Raw genomic sequence first — 21676 nt, forward strand, 5'->3', positions numbered from 1 at the left:
AAAGGACGTCTGTGCATCACTAAGTGGGTAAAAGCATTACTGCCCTCTTCAGCTCTCCAGACTCTGCAAATAGGGATCCAAAAATAAAACTGATGAACATCCATAAAGTCAGTTTGTATGACACGAAGAGAGCATCAATCAAGCGCAGTTGGTACAGACACAAAGGTCAAAACAACAAGTGCAGAAATCAGTCCTTCATTCTGTGTCATGTAAATGTAAATGCTTGTTTCTGAAAAGTCAAACACGCAAAGAAAGGTCAGAACAGCACAAAGTGTCATACCCACTGTATTTAAAGCTCTTCAATGCACTACGAGCATAGCCCACCAATAAACAGCTAACGACAAAATAAATCTTTTCTAATCCATGTATCTATGATTTTAAATGAAATCGGTTAGTAATGCTAGTTAATACAGATAAATCAAGATAAAGAAGGGTCAAAGTTAAGATTATCCCTAATGTTACAGGGTAAATAGAAAGCATGAGTTACAGGAGATGAAGCCGACCATTGCCAACTTAAACAAACTCTGTGCATGTATGCTAATTGCACATCAACAACAACAACAACGTAATTTAAAAAATGTAATACAAGTGAATTTAAACAGCTTGGTTTGAATAGAATAGAATAGAAATCATTAAAACTTATAGACCTTCCAGTTTGATACAAAGAGTTTTCAGTTGGATTTAAAAAAGTGACAGAACTTATTCAGCTCTGAGTGAGGTCCAGGGACATCGATCATGTCTGATTCAAAACCTTAACAAGTGTGCTGGCTCTGCCCTGGCTCTAGCACATGTACATTATGCACAGCAGCCCCACCCACAGTAAACCTGAAGGGCCTTCACATCAGACTGGTTAACAAGCCTGTACAAATTGTGACAATCATCATGCACATATGGCACTCCAATCCTGTCCTGAGGAAGAGAGTGCATAAAATATTACACATTATTGGGCATCTAGCAAAAGCAAATATCAAATAGTTTCATATGTTCTTTTATCACAACTGGTCTATTTCAGTGCTACTGGAATACAGTGGACTAAATATGGCTCAAACTGGATTGAAATGAATCTTTAGATCCATCATAACGCTGTCCAGTGCAAGAGAAAAAGGCTTCTACCAGTGTTGACTAGTCCAGTGCATGAGATAAATTTATATATGTGACCCTTTTTTTTTTCAACAGACCACTGAAAAAGGAGAATTTCTGAAAAAACAGAAGACTCATTAGAAAAAACACTGTAAAATTTAGATACATTGTCATCTGGCAAACACCTATTAAATGTCTTTGTAAAGTCCTGAAAATGTCTATTGTGGTAGAATCTTTGTCAAGTCAAAACCTAGTGGCACGCACATCTTTGCAGCATTCAGAAGGCCCTCATGCTTTTGCACCAATTTAATTTGTACTGTCTGACAAAGCTTCTGCGTCTCCATTCAGTCAATCATATCACTCCTAGTCTACAACTTCCTCATTTGTGTCGCAGAAGCCCTGACAGCTGACATAAACCTGCCATCAGTCATCAGGTGAGCACACCAGGTGAAGCTGGTCTGGGCTTCCCACGCTGCCTGTGCTCGAGCTTCCGTCCCCGAGGTCCCGGGCCACCATGCAGGGCATGTTAAGCTCGGTGGACCCCCCAGGGCTGGAGTCACTCCTGCTCACACACTCCTCCTCCAGGACCAGGCACAGCTCCTTCAGGTCCAGATTCTCCTTCACCAGCCCGTCCTGCATGCGCTCCAGGTCAGCGAGCTTTTTCAAATAACCGCCCAGGTCCTCCCGCATCACTTTGGCTGCGTGATGCCCGAACAACTGCCATTCCCTGGCCAGCTTCTTCACTTTGAGCCGGTCGTCGTCCAGGAAGCAGCATAGGTCCCGCAGCTCCACGTTTTCCTCCTGCAGGCGCTGATTGATGACTTTCAGTTCCCTGATTTCAAGGAGGTGTCCCTGCAGCTGTTTGTTTACCTCTTTTATCAGCCGTCCTCGCTGGATGAGAGCTGATATTTTATCCGACTCCTCTTTACGCAGCCGGCTCACCAGCTCCTCTTTGGAGCACGCCAGCAAGTCCTCGTCAGACATCTTTGACAGTTCTCTATTTATGATCTCACCTTCGCTACCCATTTTCTATAATAAAAAAAACCTACACCTGGAGTGTACCTGAGAATCTATTAAAAGCGCTGAGTTAGTTGGGTGCTTCAATGCTCAACACAGAGGCACCACATCCTTATCTTCATCTGCATCCAGTGTGTTCCAGATGTCATGTGTGCAATCACGACAGCACCGGAGGCCAAATCATGGCACAAACATGTGATACCTTTATATAGATGGGGTTTTTCACGGCGCTAGTACTTCAGTCCTAATTTGTGCGGAACCCAGTGGATGCCTTAATGAGGTCGTGTATGAAAACGCACCGCAAAACCCTGTAAATGTCAATCTGTCATGATGAACAGCAGGTTGTGTTCTCCAAAGGCCTCCAAGAATACAACTGTCCTTATTTTACCTTCTCTCGCAGTATGGTGAAGGCAACAGCCGTCCCATGGGCTTTTCTGTAGCCTTACTGTATGTAGCCTACAAAGGCCCAGTCGTTCTCCTGAGGCTTAATCCAGCAGCCTTGGCTGCACACCCCGCAGATGTTGTGATTTTTACGTCGCTGGCATCGTCTCACCAGGCTGTGCTCCGCTCGCCTCGGCTGAATGAATCCCGTTCCGCGGTGATTGTAGGATGAGCCCGTACGGTGCAGCAGCTTTTATTTATTTATTTCTACAAACGATTCATTCTTCAGGGGGGAAAAACCAACAAAACAAAATATATCACAATCCAATTTATCCGCTCAAAATAAGTGCATCATCTCAGCTCATCCTCTGGGGTTGGACTGTTACCACAATAATGTCCGCCTCCGCCACTTTCACGGCTGTGACTCCGCTAAGCAGCGAGCTGCGCGTCAAGTTGGAGCGTAAGCGGAAATCAGTCTCTGCAGCCTTCAAAATAAAAGCATCGACTTGCGTCATTTTAATGAAAGAAGTGAGGAGGTAGGCCTTTTGCAAGATATGTATTTAAGTGCTTATCGCAATTTGTATTTTCATAGAGGGTGTGTTACCCGTGTTTCAGTGCAATCTTATTTCTCATCAACATTGGTTTTATTTTGAGCTAGTCTTCCGGAAGTTTCACTTTTTACGATGACTGCACCATTGACACGTCGGTTAGATGGTGATCAGAAACATTTGTGTTTTCCTCATGAGGTTTCCATTTTTATTTTTTGCAAAGGCTACTTATGGTATGGTCGTAAATGGCAAAATAGAATCGACCAGCTCAGTGATCCAGCTGAACTGACTAAGCTACATTATGAAAAACAACAAAATGTGAGGATGAAGATCTGCTCCATGTGCTCTGTCAGTAGGCCAAGAACTTGTGGGGCCCATTTGGATTCAAAAACACATTTTCAGAATCAGAATCAGAATCAGTTTTATTTCCAGGTATGTGTACACATATGAGGAATTTGACTCAGGATTACCCTTATGGATATGAAACGAAAACACAGATAAGCACAATTTACAAAGGAAATGAGTAAGGCCTGAGTGAAGCCACTTCCTCTTCCTCTGATTCTCTGTTCATTGGAATGAACTCATCCTCATAAACTAAAGACATATATTCATATTTGCTGTGCCCAAAACATGAGATAAGCTAGCCTACATCAATATGCCGATCTATGCCTTTTGAGTTCACTACAGAGAAAGATGTAGCTACAGTAGCCTACAATGTAGTTGTATCATGAGTGACTGCTTGCTCTCGTTTCTTTTCAAAGAACACAGGCGGAAAGTGTTACTGCAGGCTTTCCCCATGGGTTTATGCTGAGGCATTCAGCCACATCCTTCCGCCCTCTGTCCCACCTCCATTGTTTCACTGAGGCCATAACAATGTAGGGTGTTAACCGTGCAAGGGAGAGCTGGGGATGGAATCAGGGTGTCATGTGAGGTTAGAAATCAGTGTTGATGAGCAGCGAGATATCCGACAAAAAGACATGTTGACTGAGTCGTTTTGCCTTATGTTGTGATTTTGAAGGACACATGCCGAAACACAGAAAGGGAGGGCGAGGAGAGGGATTTGCAGGGATTTATTTAGATTAATCGCCGGAGGAAAAGAGAGCAGATTGTGTACACGCAGCAAGCAAGCACATAGGGGGGTCGGTGCTCATGCAGAGCGATGTCTATCTCTGATCTGACACATTTAAAATAAGGAAGAACACAAATGAAAGAGCAGAGATCAACAGGATAGGCCTACTACCTGGCCGCCAAATGCACTGTTGTAATAAGAGTCTTCACATACCTAATCGTCCATTGTCGTTGGAGTTTCTTCTGGCTATTGATGGCTTTCTTACTTAAAATGAATGGTATGTTTGTGTAGAGTAATAGACTTGGGGCTATACTGTAAAGTGATATAGGCTAGGTCCCAGTTTTGCAGTCTGGAGGTTTATTATCTGCCCTTTGCATTGTGACATTGTGAAGTCACCGCCGTCACTCAAGTGCCCAGCTAGCAAGAAATAGGTAAGACAGGGGTAATAATAGCATACACTTATAAATTTAGCAAATATGATGGCTGTAACTGGTTTCTATAATATGTAGCTGTTCTAACAACATAGGCTACTGTAGCCTACTATTAGTGCACTACCCCTGATTAATCTATTTAATTTAATTGATAGAAACATACGGGGCACTGTCCATTACTGACTGTTTTATCTTTGATTGATGATTAATTATTCAATTTGATAAAATAGATAAAATAAAGATAAATGACACATAATTGCGAAGCTCTGACCCGGGTGGCAATGGCAGTAACCGGACGCTCCGCTGTTGGGATGCTCTGATTGTTTCAGAATTAAAGGCTCTACAAATACGAAAACATTTGTAGGAAACACAATCCTACAAAAATCAATTATGCATTCTGAGCACTATGTGGTGATAGCCATTTTAGAATTTGCGCACAGATGCAGGTTTTGTTTTAATACACACTGCGTATTTTACCACACAAGATAGGCTAAACTGTAAGAAAATGTTCTCTGATATGCACTTACACAATCACAATATATGGGCATTTAATACAAAATCATGACAGTCTGTTGTGTTTTTAAAAAAACAAAATACTTTATTAAACAGTCAGGGACATCACAACAACAAACATTCAATAACAAAAGTTGAACACATACAAGTAAAATAATTTTAATTAAAGAAAAGATTATTGCTACCTGAATTCATATATATATGATGTTTATACATGTATATATATATATATGTATAAACATCCAGGGGATGACAACGGAAAGAACAGGACATAAGGAATTAAAAGAGTTAAGTAGATTAAAAATAATTTATCATCGGTCCATAAGAAATTTGTCAAACACGTAATTAGTCTTGATTGCCCTTCCTATTCTTAATGTGTCTGATCGTTGTGCCATATTAATGCAATTCTTGGTAAAAGAGTCCAAAGTATGGTTTGGGGTCTGTCCAATTTACTTGTTGAAGTGTATACATTTTTTAAAATATCTTTTTCCTTCTCACTTCTAGTTTGAATGAAGTTGCTGTCGGTGCACGTGGAGAACATTTCCTGTGACGTAAAAATACCGGAAGCTTGTGTTGCATGACTGCTGTTGTTGACACTGCTCAACCATAGCAGTACAGTGAGGCTACCATTTGTCAGATGATCCTGTTTTAAATAACGTGTGCTAAGTAATTTACTTGATTATGCCGGCATTTTAATTTGATCTTAATTTGCCGGTTTGTTATCTGGTTGTCAGTTTAGTCTCCGCTGCTAACTTTGCGACATAACGTTAGCTAGCATAGGAAGCTAGCCTTTAAATTAGCTAATTAGGACGCCATGGAAGGTCAGTTTATATTCAGCTAATAGATTTTAACGGTATACTTTGCACGTCAGCTTTTATTGTAGCTTCGTGCTTAAAACTGGTTGGGACAACACTCAAAACAAGGTATAATGTCACACCTTTGGCTGTGTTTGGCACGTTTAATGGCGTTGAGCTAATCTGACAGCTGATAGTTGATGTCTAACCTTACCTGAGGTAAACAAATGTTAAACATCTCCTGACCCACTTGCTTTTATTTCTTTGCCTCCACGCAGATGGCAGTGGAGCTGGATGTGTTCGTGGGTAACACCACAATCATGGATGAAGAGGTGTACCAGCTCTGGTTGGATGGATATACAGGTATGAGTCATGCTATAGATTTATTGTGGACACAGTGAGCAGTAGGATTGCTTTTTACAAAGTTCTGGTTTGAGTCATTTTACAAAGACGCACACAATGTAGGTTTTACTGGAGTTTGGTTTTCTGGGTGTCAGGACCACTAGAGGGTTCGCAAGATGAATAAAATGATTGGAAATAAAGTAAAAACATATTGCTGCTGGCAAGCAAATGATGTTTATTTTTGTGACTCTTCTGTTTGCTGTTTTACTGTAAAATTCACGATAGTGACTTTTACCGTTATAAAACTATTCAAAAGAAACAATCTGGCTGGACGATATGGCCAAAAATCTTATCACGATAAAAAGTTTAATATCTTTCGATATCGATGATTATCAAATCGCTATTTCTTTTGAGTTTAAAGGCTGATATTTGCTCCTGATTGAAAGTTGAAGAAACCTGATGGTTAATTGTGTTTAAACTCTTTTTTTATGGTCAGAATGTGACAAACACATGATGCCAAACAGTGGATCATTAAGGAAAAGCTTTTCAGCCCTTTTTCCTCAACAAAAACACCTTTAATAAAGAAATTTAGTCCTAATTTGTGAATAAAATCAAACATTTATCGAATATTTATTGAACATTTGTTATATTGTTATTGAATAAAAATATTGCTATTGATAATTATTGTTATTGTTTTATTGTCCAGCCCTACGTTAGTAGTAATATATGCTATCTTTGCCAAAAGGATGTGAAAAGACAGTGCTCCTTTAAAGGGTCAAAAGCCTGAAACATCGAGAAGTGCTAATGCACTAAATGTGTGACAGCACTGGAAAACACATAATGAAATTCACAACGAGCTGCACACATACTGCACATTCATAGTAGCCAATGTGTAGTATGATGGTGTAGCAATGTAGTGCTGCTTAGTAGCTTAGTTAGTACAAATTATTACATGTGACTTTAGCCATGACTGGATCACCAACCCTGTGAACCACACTTTGGTGTGATTTATCCAACAGTGAATGATGCGGTGAAGGTACGAATGGAAGGAGGAGTGATGGAGGAGTGTGAGGCGAGTGCAGATGTTCTGCTGAGCGACACTATGGACCAGTACAGGACTTTCCAGATGTGTGAGCGTCTGCTGCACAGTCCAGCCAAACTAGCCAACCAGCTACTGTTCCAGATCCCTCCTCATCGACAAGTCATCCTCATAGAGAGGTACAGTAATGATGCTCTCATTAATGTTCCTTCAATTTTCTGATGTGTTTCCAGTGTCTGATATCACACCTTTCTCACTGTCAACAATTAATCAAGGATTTGTGTATTTTCAGGCTAGCTTTTTATGCTTCTTCCTTGAACTATTCTCCTCTCAAGGCAGATGTTACTATGTCATGACATAGTAAATGAGAATATATTTTCACCCGTTTCCCCTCTTGCCTCCACGTTTCCTTGTTTAGATACTATACATTTGATGATTCATTTGTCCGTGAGGTCCTGGGAAAGAAACTCTCTAAAGGAACCAAGAAAGATTTGGACGACATCAGTGCCAAGACAGGTGTGACACTGAAGAGCTGCAGACGGCAGGTAAGTGCATTCTAAACACCACAATGACCGTTTATGTTTGTCATCTGTTTCAAAGCTGTCAATGCTCACTTTCTAGTCTGCAGCAGTTTTAAAAGATACTGCTCATTTGATGTGAATCCACCTATTTGTTCCTGGTCCTGATCTGACTCTCAGTTTTATACTGGCTATTCATAGTTTTCAGTCAAGTGAATTTTATTTGGATCACCTTTCAACTTAAGAAAAAGAAAGATATGAACGCAAACTGCAAGTGTTGGGCATATCCGATCCATATAATGTTACAGCATAAAAACCACTAGGTCCCTGACATCGCTCAACTGTGGTTATGTTTATGTTTACCTTCTGGGGAATCCCTCACCTAACACAGCCCAGGCTTGTCTCCTTCTCGATTAGTGCAACCATCCAGCATTTTGGCAATGCAAAAGTAACAAACTCAATGTAGCAGTGTATCACTTACTTCCTGACTGGCAGGCAGCGGAAAATAACGTGTTTTTGCCCTCCAAGGGAGCGTTTTCTTTGGAATGTGACGTTGTGGGAAAATGAGTTGTATGTGGTGTCTTAATTAACAAACTTATTTCATTGTAGTTTATTTATGTTTGTTTTGAGTCAGTGATGAGCTGAATTTCTGACACTTTCATTTTCAATGAACGTCTTTTATTATCAAATGTTTTTTTTTCCAGCAGAGGGTACAGTTTAGTAGTTGTGATGTGGCAACTGCAGCAGAATGTCTGCAGAGCCAGCACTCTTGCAGTTTTTACACAAGTGACGTTGTAAAACTGCGGCATATGTTTAATTCCAGTTTGACAACTTCAAACGTGTTTTCAAAGTTGTGGAAGAGTTGAAGGGACCCCTGGTGGAGAACATACGACAGCATTTTCTTCTCTCTGACAAGCTTGCAAGGTAATCAGCGAGAAGAACAGAATACAAGTCTTCCTGCCTCAGGTTTATTTCCCAAAGCTTTTGTATTTCTTCATATCAGTTTTGCTTTAGTTTTTAAGATGAGTTACTACTGTATGTGGGTTAGTACTGTTAGCTAACTCAGCACCAGAAAAGATCAGTATTTGGGATATTCAAACTAGTGAAAAAAAACAGCGTTCTGTCTGATTTCTTGTTTGTTTTTTGTTAGCTCCTATAATAGCTCCTCTGCTTGTTTCAGGGATTATGCTGCCATTGTATTCTTTGCCAACAATCGCTTTGAGACGGGGAAAAGAAAGCTGCAATATCTCACTTTCCAGGACTTTGCTTTCTGTGCTGGGCAGCTTATCAACAACTGGACTGTCGGGGCTGTTGGTGAGCCATTTTTGCTTGTTTATTTTGGCCGTTTGCAGGCATTTTTATCTGAGATTTAAGGAACATGTATAACATTTTAAAGCAATGATGTAACACATATATTAATTAGCTGGAACGTCTTAATTTGTCTTACAATAGCGATAAAACATTAGTGGTTCACCTGAAAAGAACAATAATTTAAAATAAATAAATTAATTTGAAACCGTGAGACAAAAAAGTAAAAAGGGCTTAAAAGAAATGTCTTACATAAGAAAAAGAGGTATGCTATTTTTGTTGATCAATATGAATAAGGAACATTTAGAAGAGCGCCTCCTTCAGTGAGGCCCACTGTCCACCAGAGCTCCTTTTTTTTTTTTTGCAGATCCTCATTGGAATGAAGATGAATTTATTAATTAGAAAAGTGAAAAATGCTAATCGGGTTAGGCACAGTCTGAGTAATGACATAATAATGGAATCATTTTAGAAAAAGAACAAGCAGTGATAATAGAAATAAGGGGAAAAAAAACTCCTTTTAAACTGACTTGACAGTGGCTGACTTGAATTTTCTTTGTAGATAACATGGTTGAAGACATGGATGTGGATCTTGATAAAGAGTTTTTACAAGAGCTGAAAGAACTGAAGGTTTTAATCAATGACAAAGATCTGCTGGATCAACACAAAAGGTAACAAAAACACAAAAAAAACCCTACACATTTATGCTGATTACTGAAAAACATACTGTCTCTAATTATAATTGTATCCACACTACACTTATTTACAATTCATCCTCTTCCATTCTCTCCTCTCTCTTCAGTCTGGTCTGTACTGCTCTAAGAGGAAAGACTAAAGCTTTTACTGAGATGGAGGCTAATTTCAAGGTGAGAAACATGACAACCTCACAATATCCTAAATGTAATCAGTTCTTAACTTCTAAAATGAAGGGAAATAATCTTTTTCAAATGGAATTCTTTATTTCTTCTTGTAGAATCTTTCAAGAGGTCTTGTCAACATCGCTGCAAAGTTAACAAACACAAAAGATGTCAGGGATTTCTTCATTGACCTTGTGGAGAAGGTGTGTACATTTTATTACAAAATGTTATTTCTGTTTTAAGCAAAGACAGATCATTCAGCCCAGGCCAGCTTTAAAGTCTGCTTCTGAGACGGTATGATGTAACGTCTCCTCCCCTCCCTTTTCTCCCCCAGTTTATTGAGCCGTGTCGTTCAGACCGATGGACAGCTGCGGACATGAGACTCTACCTCACTCACTACACCAACTCTGCACACATACTCGACACATTCAAGTGAGTTAATGTGCTTTTATTCTGTAAAGCTTATCAGGTAGAGCGTGGCACCAGCCCTGCCAGCATTATCAATTCCCAAGGGGGTGACCCATGCTAAAAATTCATGATGTATTAGAGAGCTGGGAAAGCTAACCAACAACCGAGGAATGATGTACACTTTGGCAGTCTTAAACGCTGCTTAAGCATAAAAGTGTATGTTGAAATCCTCTCTGATATTGACGTCCCTGTTCTACCAGTGGGTGTCTCCCTATCTCGCCCCTGATTTCTTAAACTGTAGTTACCTTGTTTCTCCTGCAAACACTCTGGAATGCAGTTAAGGGTTTACACAACCCTCTACCACTACATGCTTAACAAAGAGATATTCATAAAAAGAAACGTAGACCAACCCCCTCCCATTACACCAAGTGGACAAAGATTGCCTCATTTACTCTTTTCACCCAGATTTCACAATTACAGTTTGTCATGAGACTTACAGTACCTCTTTGCTCCATTTACTTACAGTTTGCTCTCCGTCTGTCTCTCTGTTTTCTGGCCCTCAGACATCAGGCTGTGTGGGACAGATACATGGGCGTCATCAAAAGCTGTATCTTCAAAATGTATCATGACTGAAGCTTTTTCTTTGTGCCGTTTCTTCCCCTGTTTTGTTTTCTGTCTTTTCCACCCCGCTGAAGCCTTTCTCTTAGCTCCTCCGTTTGTGCTTTCTCTGTTTCGTTTAATCAGCGGTGATGAATTCTGCTTGTTGAGCCCCATTATCGCTTTCAGCCTCCCTGTTTGCAACCCTAGTGGCCCCGAAGTCTCTGTAAATCCGGTTTGTAAATAAAATGAACACATTTACATCAAAATGTCATCCTGTTTTATGTTATCGGTTTAATCTGCTGTGTTATATGGAAGATGTGTTACCATTATCACATTCCAAGGACAAGATTTACTGATCTTGTGAGTGTTGGATGGAGATTAGAGACAAAGAGAGAGAAGATATAAATCATACTGCAAATGTGAAGATGGGTCATTTGTAAAGCCCTGCGTCAGCAGTCTGCACTCAGTATGCAGTATAAACTGTATTAGTGTTTAAGATTTTAAATATTATATGTGTCATGAATTTAGCTGAATCTGCCAGTGTGTGGGATGTCCCTGTGTGTGGTCATAGGAATAAGGGACCAACCAGTGGGGCACAGTTGGTCAAGCTAGTGGGTTGTCACTTTGACTTTTAACAACATCCCCTGTAATGACAGCTGCCATCTCTGCCACCACCCAGAAAGAGAAGGCAGATAAACAATCTGAGGCTAAGAAAAGGTTTTTAAACCAAAACACTGGAGATTTTCCTTGAAAAAACAGGAGAAAAATACAGCAATTGCTGCCATGATTTTAAAAATGGTATCATTGCACTCTCTAATATAATAATAAGTAATATATTTATATATATCTAATATAAAGATTAGGTCTATTAAAGAATATTCGGTTGTAAACTTTAATGCAGGCACTCATTTTGTAGTAGGTGTTACATTTCTTAAAGTATCTTGGATTGAAGCATGCAATTATAGTAATGTGACTGCAGCTCTTTTAATTTTGAAGAGGCTTTTATTATATTGTTAGGACGTACCAGGATGACCTTTTAAAGTTTGACTTTAAGTTGAGACTTTAACAATTAAAGACCAATGTGGGTTTAGCAACATCGTAACCAGTTTGCAACATGTCACTGCAAATATTGCAAGGAAAAATACTGTCCAAAGTGATTCCACATGCAGTAATGGATTAGTCATGTACAAACAGAGCAGCAAAGTTGGTATGTTGGTCAACAATAATGATTGTAGTTATATTCTGTATTTTATCCCAGAAAGTTCCGCCACTTTATTCAGCGAAATAAGCTGACACATTTTCCGAATAGGTCTCCGCTCTCTCTCTCTCTCTCTCTCTCTCGGTCTGTCTTCCACTCTAATTTTTGTCCACATTCCATTAACTTCTCTCTCCCCGGCTATAAATATCCCGCATGTCAGATTGGACGAGAGCGAGGGCTTTAGTCGCTTTATGGAAAGAAAAAGAGGAAAAGATGGGGGAGGTAAGTATAGATAGATGGGGGGTAAATGGGAAAAGGGAGGGAGGAAAGGGCGGGAGAGCTTGGGGCTTTTGCGGGGGTTTAGTTTAAATGAAACCAGGTGTGTTGTGCGACCAGTAGGAGGGGGCATTTTGGAAGAAGACGGGGGGGCAAGTGTGTGAATCTGTAAAGTTGTTGTTCCACTTGCGATTTGGACAGATTTGGAATTTCGGTATTTGGGCCACAGACCAGGAATTTGGATCCTGGGGGGGGGGGGGGGGGGTCAGGGAGAGGGGGTTTGGAGAGTGGAAGATGGCAGTGCAGGGGGCCAGAGGGGAGGGAGGGGGTGTAAGAATGGGCTGTCCCTCTCTTCTCCCTCTCCCTCTCCTCGTCTCTCTCTCCCTTCCTCCCTCCCTCTGTTTGCATGTGTTCAGCTGCTCCAGCTGTCGGTCTCCCCACTCACTCTCTCAGGGTCATACAGGCAGGAGTTTAAGGGACCACTTCTGCACGCCAACTCAGCCAGGACGACCGCAGCCAGCAGAAGGACACGCTGGAAGAGACGGAAGGCCCATCCCAAAAGATCCATCCGTGAGTTTTCCTGTGTGTTTCTTTGATGTCTGATGTCCATGTTAAAAGATCTTTGTGTCAAAGACAAAACTGGTTGATGACTTATCATGTTTGCAAGAGTTTTATGGAGAAGTAATGGAGGTGAGATGTTCCTCTTGCCCACTTTTCTGGTACAGGCCATACACGTCACACACGTCTGCTCTCTGCTCTGCTCTCCCAGCTACACTTGGCTTCTTACAAGAGCCAAGATAACGTGGCCCACAGTCTGTGTAGTTTGCTTCTTGGCTCTGCGTTTTAGAGACTGTAATAGGGGGGTAGACAGGAAGAAAGGCAATGAGTCACAGGGTATGTATTATTGTACTGTATATTGCAAAATTCTTCCACCGCATCCCTCTTGTACAACATTCAAAGCCAGTGTCACAATCTTGGTTTGGTCACTCAGGGTGGGGTGGGGACTACAGCAACACAAAGAAGAAACAGGTGCCAGCTATAGAGCTACTCTTGAAACCTGGATAACATCACAGACAGTCTAGGGAACTGCTTACTACTATTTAACAGTGCATTTTATGTGTGTATAGTCCTAATAGCTGATATGTGACAACTCCACCATCACTGTAATGACTGTAAGGTGGGATTATAAAGACAATAGGAAGGAGCGCTGTTCCCCTGAGAGCAGCACATCATCTTGTGTCATATTATATGCATACCCTAATATATCACACCTCTTTAAACACCCTTTACACAGGGAACAGAATCACCACTGGGAGAACATAACAGCTCAGGAGAGAGTTGTTACAGTGTGTGAATTTCTCCTACAGGCCACTATTCATCGCTGATTGTGGAGTTTCCCAATACAGGAGTTAGGCTGTGTATGAGATGGTGACCCCCTGGTTGTGGATTTGCAGGTTCACTGCCACAACGGTAACAGAGTGCTGCTGGAGTGCGCTGGGCCACCATGTTCTTAGGCTGCTCCACTCACAACTGAGCAGAACCACACAAAGCTTGCAATATACACACTACAACACATGAACATCTTGCAGTTAACACTGTCTCTGTGTGTGTGTGTTTGTGTGGTCCAACTGTGTGTTTTTTCTGGCCCCCATTTGGACACTTTATAAGCCACCTGACATTTTGCTGGTTAAATTGTGCTGACTGTGTGAATTTAAAATGGGTCAGCCGGCTGTTACTCAGGCCCAGTCAAGCCCCAAATGGTAATTATAATAGATTATAATGATTTTATCATGAGAGATACACAACAGGTGTTACAGCAGTAATATTTTGAGGTTTCAACTAGGGCTACAACTAAAAATTATCATTATCATCATTGATTAATCTGCTAAAAATTTTCTCTGTTAATCATAATAATCATTTCCTCTAGTAAAGTAAAACAATTACCAGGCCCCAAGGTGATGTTTTGTCTGACCAATATTTCAAAACTAAAACATATTTAATTTACTATCATATATTATCAGGAAACGCAGCAAATCCTCGTATTTGTTAAGCTGGAACCAACAAACATTTAGCATTTTTAATTGAAAAGTGACAAAAATGATTAATCAAAATATTGTCAATTATTATTTGTTTATGTGGTATTACGGTCAACCTGTCAGTGGTACTCAAAACCCAGACGATAATTTCCTCCACTTCAGACACTGACATCCTCCTACACAGTGAGGAGAGATGAGGGGTTAGGGGAGCAGTAGCTGAAGGTTTGGCACCAGCTATCCTGTTATGTGAATCCATGGGGGGGTTTCCCAGAACCTGATACTCTGGGAACCACTGCCGTGGCAGGGCATCCCAGCTGGGAACTGGTGCCCACATCCTTGCCACGGGCATTCCAGAGGTCCACCACCACTTGATCTCCAGTAGCAGCCGGGCAACACCCATGCATCCCCACTGCCCACTTTCAGTAGTCAGTGAGTGTCTGGACCCTGGACTGATGGTCAGTTTGTTTTTGGGTGGTTTTGGATCACATTCTTGCTGGTTGTAAGTGGCTGCTGGGCCAATTCAGAGAGGTCACGTACTGCGGCCATCTGATTGCACGGTGGTATGTGTTACCGTCTGTGCTTATAGGGTGAGGGCATGTTTTGCTGCTTTTCACCAAGCAAAAATCACAAATGGCCTGTGATGTCAGCCATCGAGTATTTGAGGGTGTCCACGTCACCCTGCGTCCCTCTGTTTGTCTCAACATGAAATACAACAATAAACGATGCTTGCAAATGTGGCTCTGGAGTTTACATAAGAGCGTGCTTCTATGCACGTAGACAGGCAGTGATTATAACTTTCCTTTCATGTGTTTTAACTGGAGCTCACTGACTTTGCAACTAGCACTTGCTTAGATTTTTTTTTGTTCCTTGAATTTTTGTTGTTTTTTCTATATTTTTGGTCTGCAGGAGCTGGAATAGGTGATTTGTGTATGTTTAGAATCAGTTCAAACACTTACAGCTTCTCTCCAGGAATGTTAACTGAAGGATGGTTGTGTCTCTGCTGGGAGAAAAGCCCAGTCCGTCAGAGTACTCAGCAAACATAATTCACCGTAAATCTACCTCAAAAATACACCACACTGTGGAGAACATTGTAGAAAAGACCAGTGGTACTCAGATCCTTTACCTAAGTAAAAGCAGAAATACCACAGTATAAAAAATAGTCCATTAAATTCCTGCATTAAAGTTCAACTTTCTACTGAAATTATATTTGCACGAGATGATCATTTGTCTTATTTTTGGTCTAGTCGGTGGCTGAAACGGCATGCTTGTTAGCCTACCATGTTGTTAGCATGCTAGTTAGCTTAGTGGGCTAGTTAATTTAACAGGTTGTTTGGTGCATTTGTTGGTTGAAAAGGTCCAGCTAGTCACCCTAACGTGAGGTGGTAGACAGGAGTGTACGCTTTGTTGATTGCTAAGATGAAGAATCTGAGGGGGATTGTTTAGCTGTTGCTTGGCGGATTGAGCAGCATGCTAGTTGTAGAAGGATTGTGAGTGTAATGGGTGCAACTACAGAAGAGGGGTGGTTTGGGGACACTGGATCAAAGTTGTGCCTTCTCTGAGTCATGGGCCCAACTCAATAAAATACAAAAAGGGTGCCCACCTGATGACCCTGTAGATGTGACTGCCCAACGTTTAGCACATTTTATGGATAACTTTCTTAAATGTAGTGGAGTAAAAATATAAAGTACCATAAAATGTAAATGAAAGAAAAGTTAAGTACCTAAAAATTGCACTTAAGTACAGTACTTGAGTAAATGGTATTTAGTTACTTTCCACCACTGACAAAAACATATTCATCTCTCACTTTCTAGACACACGTCTGTAATGTGTGATAGCATCTGCAGAGAAGCAGATTCCTTGTCACACAGACCAATTAACTTTAAGTTTATCTTTGAAACTGAGATGAGTAGGAGATGCTGTAACAGCCAGGATTTATATGCTCCCACCGACGCTGCTCTGATACACAGTAAACTGAACCTCTGGAGGCAGCGCTCAGTGAGACTATCATTCCAGTGAGTTGTAGTCTGCCAGTCTGCAGACACAGAGGGCTTTCTGTGAGCAGCTAATATGAAAGTATTTCTGTGATGTTGACTTTGTTATTTTCAGCAGACGGATGGAGTACGTCACAATGTTTATGTTTTTACCTGGCAGAGGGATTCATTCCATTTATTCCTGCTGCGATTAAGGGGGAACTGTTTGGTTGACAAACAGTGAACCATGTCCAAGAAGCTAACTGTTTGTGTTCTGACTGACTACTTAAAAACTGGCTCCAGCGCTTTTGCTTCGAGTTGATTTATCCATTTCAGCTGTGGGGACAACTTACAGCACTAGTGTGTTTTGAGACTGAATCGAACCATTTTGTGATTTCTGCGTTTCTAATGTTGCCTTTTTTTCTGTCTTTCCCTCTGTCTCTCTCTGAAATACAGATACCACTTCTTGGCTGCTGGATGCATCACAAAGTCTGCTGCCGCTCTCATCTTTAAAGCCGTGTTACCTGTCTGATAGCTCTGTGTGTGTGCGTGCGTGTGCATGTTTTACGTGTGTTCCTCTCACAAATTAGTGCATTAGTATGCAGGGTGCTTGTGTGTCAATCTTGTGCGTGTGCGTATGTGTGTCTGTGCTCCTCCACAGTGCTATTTCACAACCACATACTGAAAGTGACACCTACACGGTAAGGATGGACCAATCTCTCTCCCTCCTTCTCTCTTAGCATTAGTTCTTATTTCTTCTTCTTCTTCTTCTTCTTCTTCTTCTTCTTCTTCTTCTTCTTCTTCTTCTTCTTCTTCTTCTTCTTCTTCTCTTCTTCTTCTTCCTCTTCTTCTTCTTCTTCTTCTTCTTCTTCTTCTTCTTCTTCTTCTTCTTCTTCTTCTTCTTCTTCTTCTTCTTCTTCTTCTTCTTCTTCTTCTTCTTTGATATTCCACAGCAGTTTTCGCTGTCCAGCATTTTAAAGTAGTCATAGCTGGGGGTTAATTTTAGTTTTAATTCCCTTCCCTGTTTCTTTAGGCCTCACTTTTTCCTTCCACGCAGCTCACAGAATTTTTTTTTTTCCAGAATGATAATGACCATTTTTCCAAACAGCGGGCTTAAATTCTCTGTTTTTGAAGTGACATTTGGCTAAGGGAGAGTAGTTTAAAAGCGGCAGACTTCTTGTCTTTTTGGCTCAGCACTCCTACATGAATACAGAGGAAACAAGTTTCTCTGTCCTCTGCTTCTTTTTTTTATTGTCCCACTACTGGGGATTTAATGTTTTATGAATATATTATGCAACTACTTGGCTCAGAGGGACTGTTCACATCTTTCTTTCCATCCTTTTCTCACACTCTCTTCCTCTCTCTGTTGCTCTTTGTAGGAATGCACAGATGGGTATCATTGGGATCCTCAGACTGAGCACTGCAAAGGTAAAGCACTGTTTTACCTGCATTTATTCCATCTCACCATCTAATTCTTATGTACTTTAACAACATTAATTATCATGTTGCTCTTCACACTCTGTCCTGTCCTTTTGATTTGCTCCTAACAAGTACGCTTAGTGCCTAATGTTCGGCCTGTGTGTCTCCCATCAGACATAAACGAGTGTGAGACCATTCCAGATGCCTGCAAAGGGGAAATGAAGTGCTTCAACCACTACGGAGGGTACCTGTGTCTCCCCCGCTCTGCGTCAGTCATCCCAGCCCCGGAGCCCGCTATCACGCCCACTGTGACCAACCCCTGCCCACTGGGTTACGAGCCACAGGGAGACAGCTGTGTGGGTGGGTGCCTGGTTTGTAGCTTTGGGGGTTGGAGCTGGACAGGTGGCCACAGGATGAGTGATCATTAAGCGTGTGTGTGTGTTGTGTAAATGTATTGTTAGTGGCCACAGATTGTGAGGGACAGGTGGTCGTAGCAGGTGTTAGGACTGGAGGCAGCATGTTGGTGTAAGTTGTGTGGGTGTGAGTGAGTATGAGTCCACGGGGGGGCAGACAGACAGTGTAGGAATTTGGAAGATTTCACACGAGAACAGCTGCTGTGTTTTAGGAGCTGACATGCAGCGAGAAACCTACTTGTGCTGATGATCATCTGGCCTGCATGACCCAGAAAACATGATTCAGCATGATGTGATATTTTCAGCTGTTGGGTGCAAATGAGGGGAACATGGTTGCCGTCGGCTGCCCCCCAACAGTCACACTGTATCTTCCTGTCATGCTGAATGATATTGTGTTTTCTCACAATAACCAAATTTTTACATGTTTGTCGCTGTTTCACTTTGCCCACAAACACACAGACATCGATGAGTGTGAGCGAGACGAACATGACTGTCAGCCCAGCCAGGATTGCATCAATACACTGGGGGCCTTCACCTGTCAGTGCCCGGATGGGTACCGCAAAGTTGGCACAGAGTGCATCGGTGAGATAATCTGAATTTGAAAACGAAAACTTGGAAAAACTATTTTGCTTCATGGCACAGGGGGATGGTAGTTGTAGTTGCAAGAGTGACCCTAATAACCTGTAGGAATGTGAATATCTCTTCTGATTCTATTTCTCTCAGACATCGATGAGTGCAGGTACAGGTACTGCCAGCATCGCTGTGTCAATGTCCCCGGTTCCTTCTCTTGTCAGTGTGAACCAGGTTTCCAGCTGGCGGGAAACAACCGATCTTGCATTGGTGAGTGACACCCTCTGCTTCTAAAATCAATGTACTAATCAGGCTGCAACTTAAAATCAGTTTCAAGTTTAAATAGATCTTACTAAGGCTTTGTCAAGTACCTTAAAAAAATGAAAGCATTTGAAAAAATTGTAATCTTAAATGGCAACTGATTTACAAATCAAAGTCTGTTTACAGGTCTTGGGGAGTACTGCTGCATATGTAAAAAAGTTGCCTTGAGGGTGGCTCCAGAGGGCACGAAATCTGATAACTTGACTAAAGTGATGTCACTTAAGTCAGCGTCAGTTGGTGCTAAAGACTTAAAAATTAAACAAATCTGTGGATGTGGAGTTAAAAAGAAAAATTAATTTATAATGGGTTTAACACTTAAAAACTTAAGATAATCTGCTTTATCAGTTATAGTTTGATCACATTTGATTGACTGGTTTGTTTGCCTGGCAACATTAACAACAATCCAACAGCTGTCATTGCATGTAGATTCAGTGTTGCTATAGTCTAATTGGTGCACAGACATTACGTACGTGATGTTACCTTTTTACAATAGAGCACATCTCATTTTAAACCAGCGAGAGAAAAAATCTCTCCATGTGAAGAAACTGAAACTGTTTCAACTTTGTCAGAAAATAAATTGTGTGTCCATGCTGGATCCCATCTCTCATGGTAACAAACTGATAGAGAAACTATGTTTTCAGGGCTTAGATTTATTATGAGCTATCATTCTGATTTCTGCCTTCAGTTCTGATCCAGCAACTGGAAATGTTTTTTGGATGTGTGCGCTCTTTGACTCATGCAGCATTTAAGTTTACACTATAAAATCTCCCTTTCCTCCTTTCAGATGTGAATGAATGTGAAATGGGTGCCCCCTGCTCTCAGAGGTGTTACAACACATACGGCACCTTCCTTTGTCGCTGTGACCAGGGCTATGAGCTGGGGCCTGATGGCTTTGCTTGCAACGGTAATAGACCTATTCAGTCTGTCTGCCAATCTGCTCTGTTTTCTGTTCCAGTCCTAGCTTTAATTGTGAACAATTAATAAAACCTGAACCTCTAACTTGACAGACATCGATGAGTGTAGCTACTCCAGTTACTTGTGTCAGTACCAGTGTGTCAATGAACCAGGGAAGTTCTCCTGTGTGTGCCCAGAGGGATACCAGCTGCAAGGCACCAGACTTTGCCAGGGTAAGCGCACCCGCCTCCATTTCCTCCCAAAACTAACACCTACCTCTTCAGAGTCACAAATGCTGCACTGAGTCAATACTTATTCATTCTTTGACAGCAGCTTTATTCTTGTCTTTCTCCTGTTTGACCGAACATCATGAACTGTTTTTGTTTCTACAGATATAAATGAATGTGAAACAGGTGAACATCAGTGTACTGACACGCAGACTTGTGTGAATATCCACGGACGATACCAGTGTGTGGACTCAAACCGGTGCCAGGACCCTTATGTACAGGTGTCTGACAAGTGAGTGACACCACATGAAAGCTTGTGTGTGTTCATACGCAAACACACACTTTCACACACCTTTTCCCAGTTACTCAAATATGTGCTGGCCATCAGCTAAGAATATAATCAGCCCCTGTATTGAGTATGGCTCCAACTGTGAGATTACCCCAATTACCTTTTCCACATATGAGTCCAACTTAAAACCTTTTCTTTTGAGCATGGTCCAGTGCAATAAGAAAACTATTAAAGTTGTGAACAAGTGTTGGATTGGTAACAGGTGTTGGTCACTATTAACATATCCCAGATGATTTGCTAATATAAAATGTGTTTGTGAAAAACATGAGGGTAAAAAATGGCTACTGTTCAATATCTGTTTAGATTTTAGGAGTGCTTTCTTCTCAGTTATATCACTCCCTCTGCTGGCTGATTCACGGATTACTGCTAATGTTTTTCTGCACCAAGCATTACAACTCCCTGTGCATGTATTCTGGATTCTCACTCTGGCTGTTTACTTCTCTGTCCAGCCGCTGTGTGTGTCCTGTCAACAAGCCCGGCTGTCGAGATCTGCCTTTCTCCATTGTCCACCGCTACATGAGCATCACCTCAGAGCGCTCTGTTCCCTCCGACATCTTCCAGATTCAGGCCACCAGTGTCTCTCCGGGGGCTTACAACACTTTCCGCATCCGCTCCGGTGACAACAACGCAGACTTCTACATCAGGGTGAGAACTATTACAGAGGAGAGGAGCATGGTTGTTTGTTCGTTCAATTTACCTGTGCAACTGCTGACAAAACCTGTAGTCAGAGTGAGGACCGCCGTCTTTTAAGTTTAAAAAGCACTGACTAGGTTAGATGGATATATCGGAACAATACTGACATTTCATTACATAGGCGGGGTGGGAATTTAGCACCAGCCATCTGTCAGCGTCTGGTAGATGTTCACATTTTTTCCTACCCTGAACATATGACATTTGTCAGTTATCATCTGATGGTGCTGACTAAACCTATTTACCCAGCACATTTCATTCATTCATATCAATGCATCTTAACAGCAATAGTTTCTACCATTAAATAAATGTGGTAGGTCAGACTACCAAAAAAGCTGAGTGTCAAAGGAGAGCTTTAGTGTTTGCTAAGAAAATCAGATTTATGGTTTTAATGTATCAGACTTCGTAGAA

At 41.4% G+C, this 21676-nt stretch overlaps 3 protein-coding genes across 5 annotated transcripts in view; 2 read left to right on the top strand and 1 right to left on the bottom strand.

The window, feature by feature from the left end:
* Positions 1-179: 179 nt before the first annotated feature.
* ccdc85b (coiled-coil domain containing 85B) lies at positions 180-2903 on the bottom strand. The gene has a single exon (XM_038699741.1). It carries the CDS (start codon positions 2104-2106, stop codon positions 1504-1506), a length of 603 nt encoding a protein of 200 aa, XP_038555669.1. The 5' UTR covers positions 2107-2903; the 3' UTR covers positions 180-1503.
* A 2699-nt stretch (positions 2904-5602) lies between these two features.
* fibpa (fibroblast growth factor (acidic) intracellular binding protein a) lies at positions 5603-11168 on the top strand. 3 transcript variants are annotated; one of them, XM_038699542.1, is made up of 11 exons: positions 5603-5962; positions 6112-6196; positions 7195-7393; positions 7633-7759; positions 8556-8656; positions 8913-9046; positions 9600-9708; positions 9840-9903; positions 10011-10097; positions 10229-10326; positions 10828-11168. In XM_038699542.1, the coding sequence occupies exons 2-11, from the start codon at positions 6112-6114 to the stop codon at positions 11144-11146; spliced, it is 1323 nt and encodes a 440-aa protein (XP_038555470.1). In that variant the 5' UTR covers positions 5603-5962; the 3' UTR covers positions 11147-11168. The 3 variants fall into 3 exon arrangements, with proteins under 3 accessions (XP_038555470.1, XP_038555471.1, XP_038555472.1); XM_038699543.1 differs by having other exon boundaries at positions 5603-5860; XM_038699544.1 differs by having other exon boundaries at positions 5606-5962; positions 10866-11077.
* Positions 11169-12746: 1578 nt separating this feature from the next.
* Positions 12747-21676, top strand: part of efemp2a (EGF containing fibulin extracellular matrix protein 2a) — an 11079-nt gene continuing 2149 nt past the window's right edge. Inside the window, exons 1-10 of the mRNA XM_038699545.1 lie at positions 12747-12946; positions 16839-17083; positions 17762-17810; positions 17976-18161; positions 18674-18796; positions 18938-19054; positions 19890-20009; positions 20113-20232; positions 20392-20518; positions 21025-21220. Coding sequence (XP_038555473.1) covers positions 16982-17083; positions 17762-17810; positions 17976-18161; positions 18674-18796; positions 18938-19054; positions 19890-20009; positions 20113-20232; positions 20392-20518; positions 21025-21220 — 1140 coding nt within the window. The 5' untranslated portion in view covers positions 12747-12946; positions 16839-16981. The remainder of the gene's footprint in view (positions 12947-16838; positions 17084-17761; positions 17811-17975; positions 18162-18673; positions 18797-18937; positions 19055-19889; positions 20010-20112; positions 20233-20391; positions 20519-21024; positions 21221-21676) is intronic.

The sequence above is a fragment of the Micropterus salmoides genome, unplaced genomic scaffold, assembly GCF_014851395.1.
Source record: "Micropterus salmoides isolate LMB-PRFRI ecotype aquatic unplaced genomic scaffold, ASM1485139v1 Ms_hic_scaffold_5, whole genome shotgun sequence".
In the NCBI taxonomy this organism is placed as follows: Eukaryota; Metazoa; Chordata; class Actinopteri; order Centrarchiformes; family Centrarchidae; genus Micropterus; species Micropterus salmoides.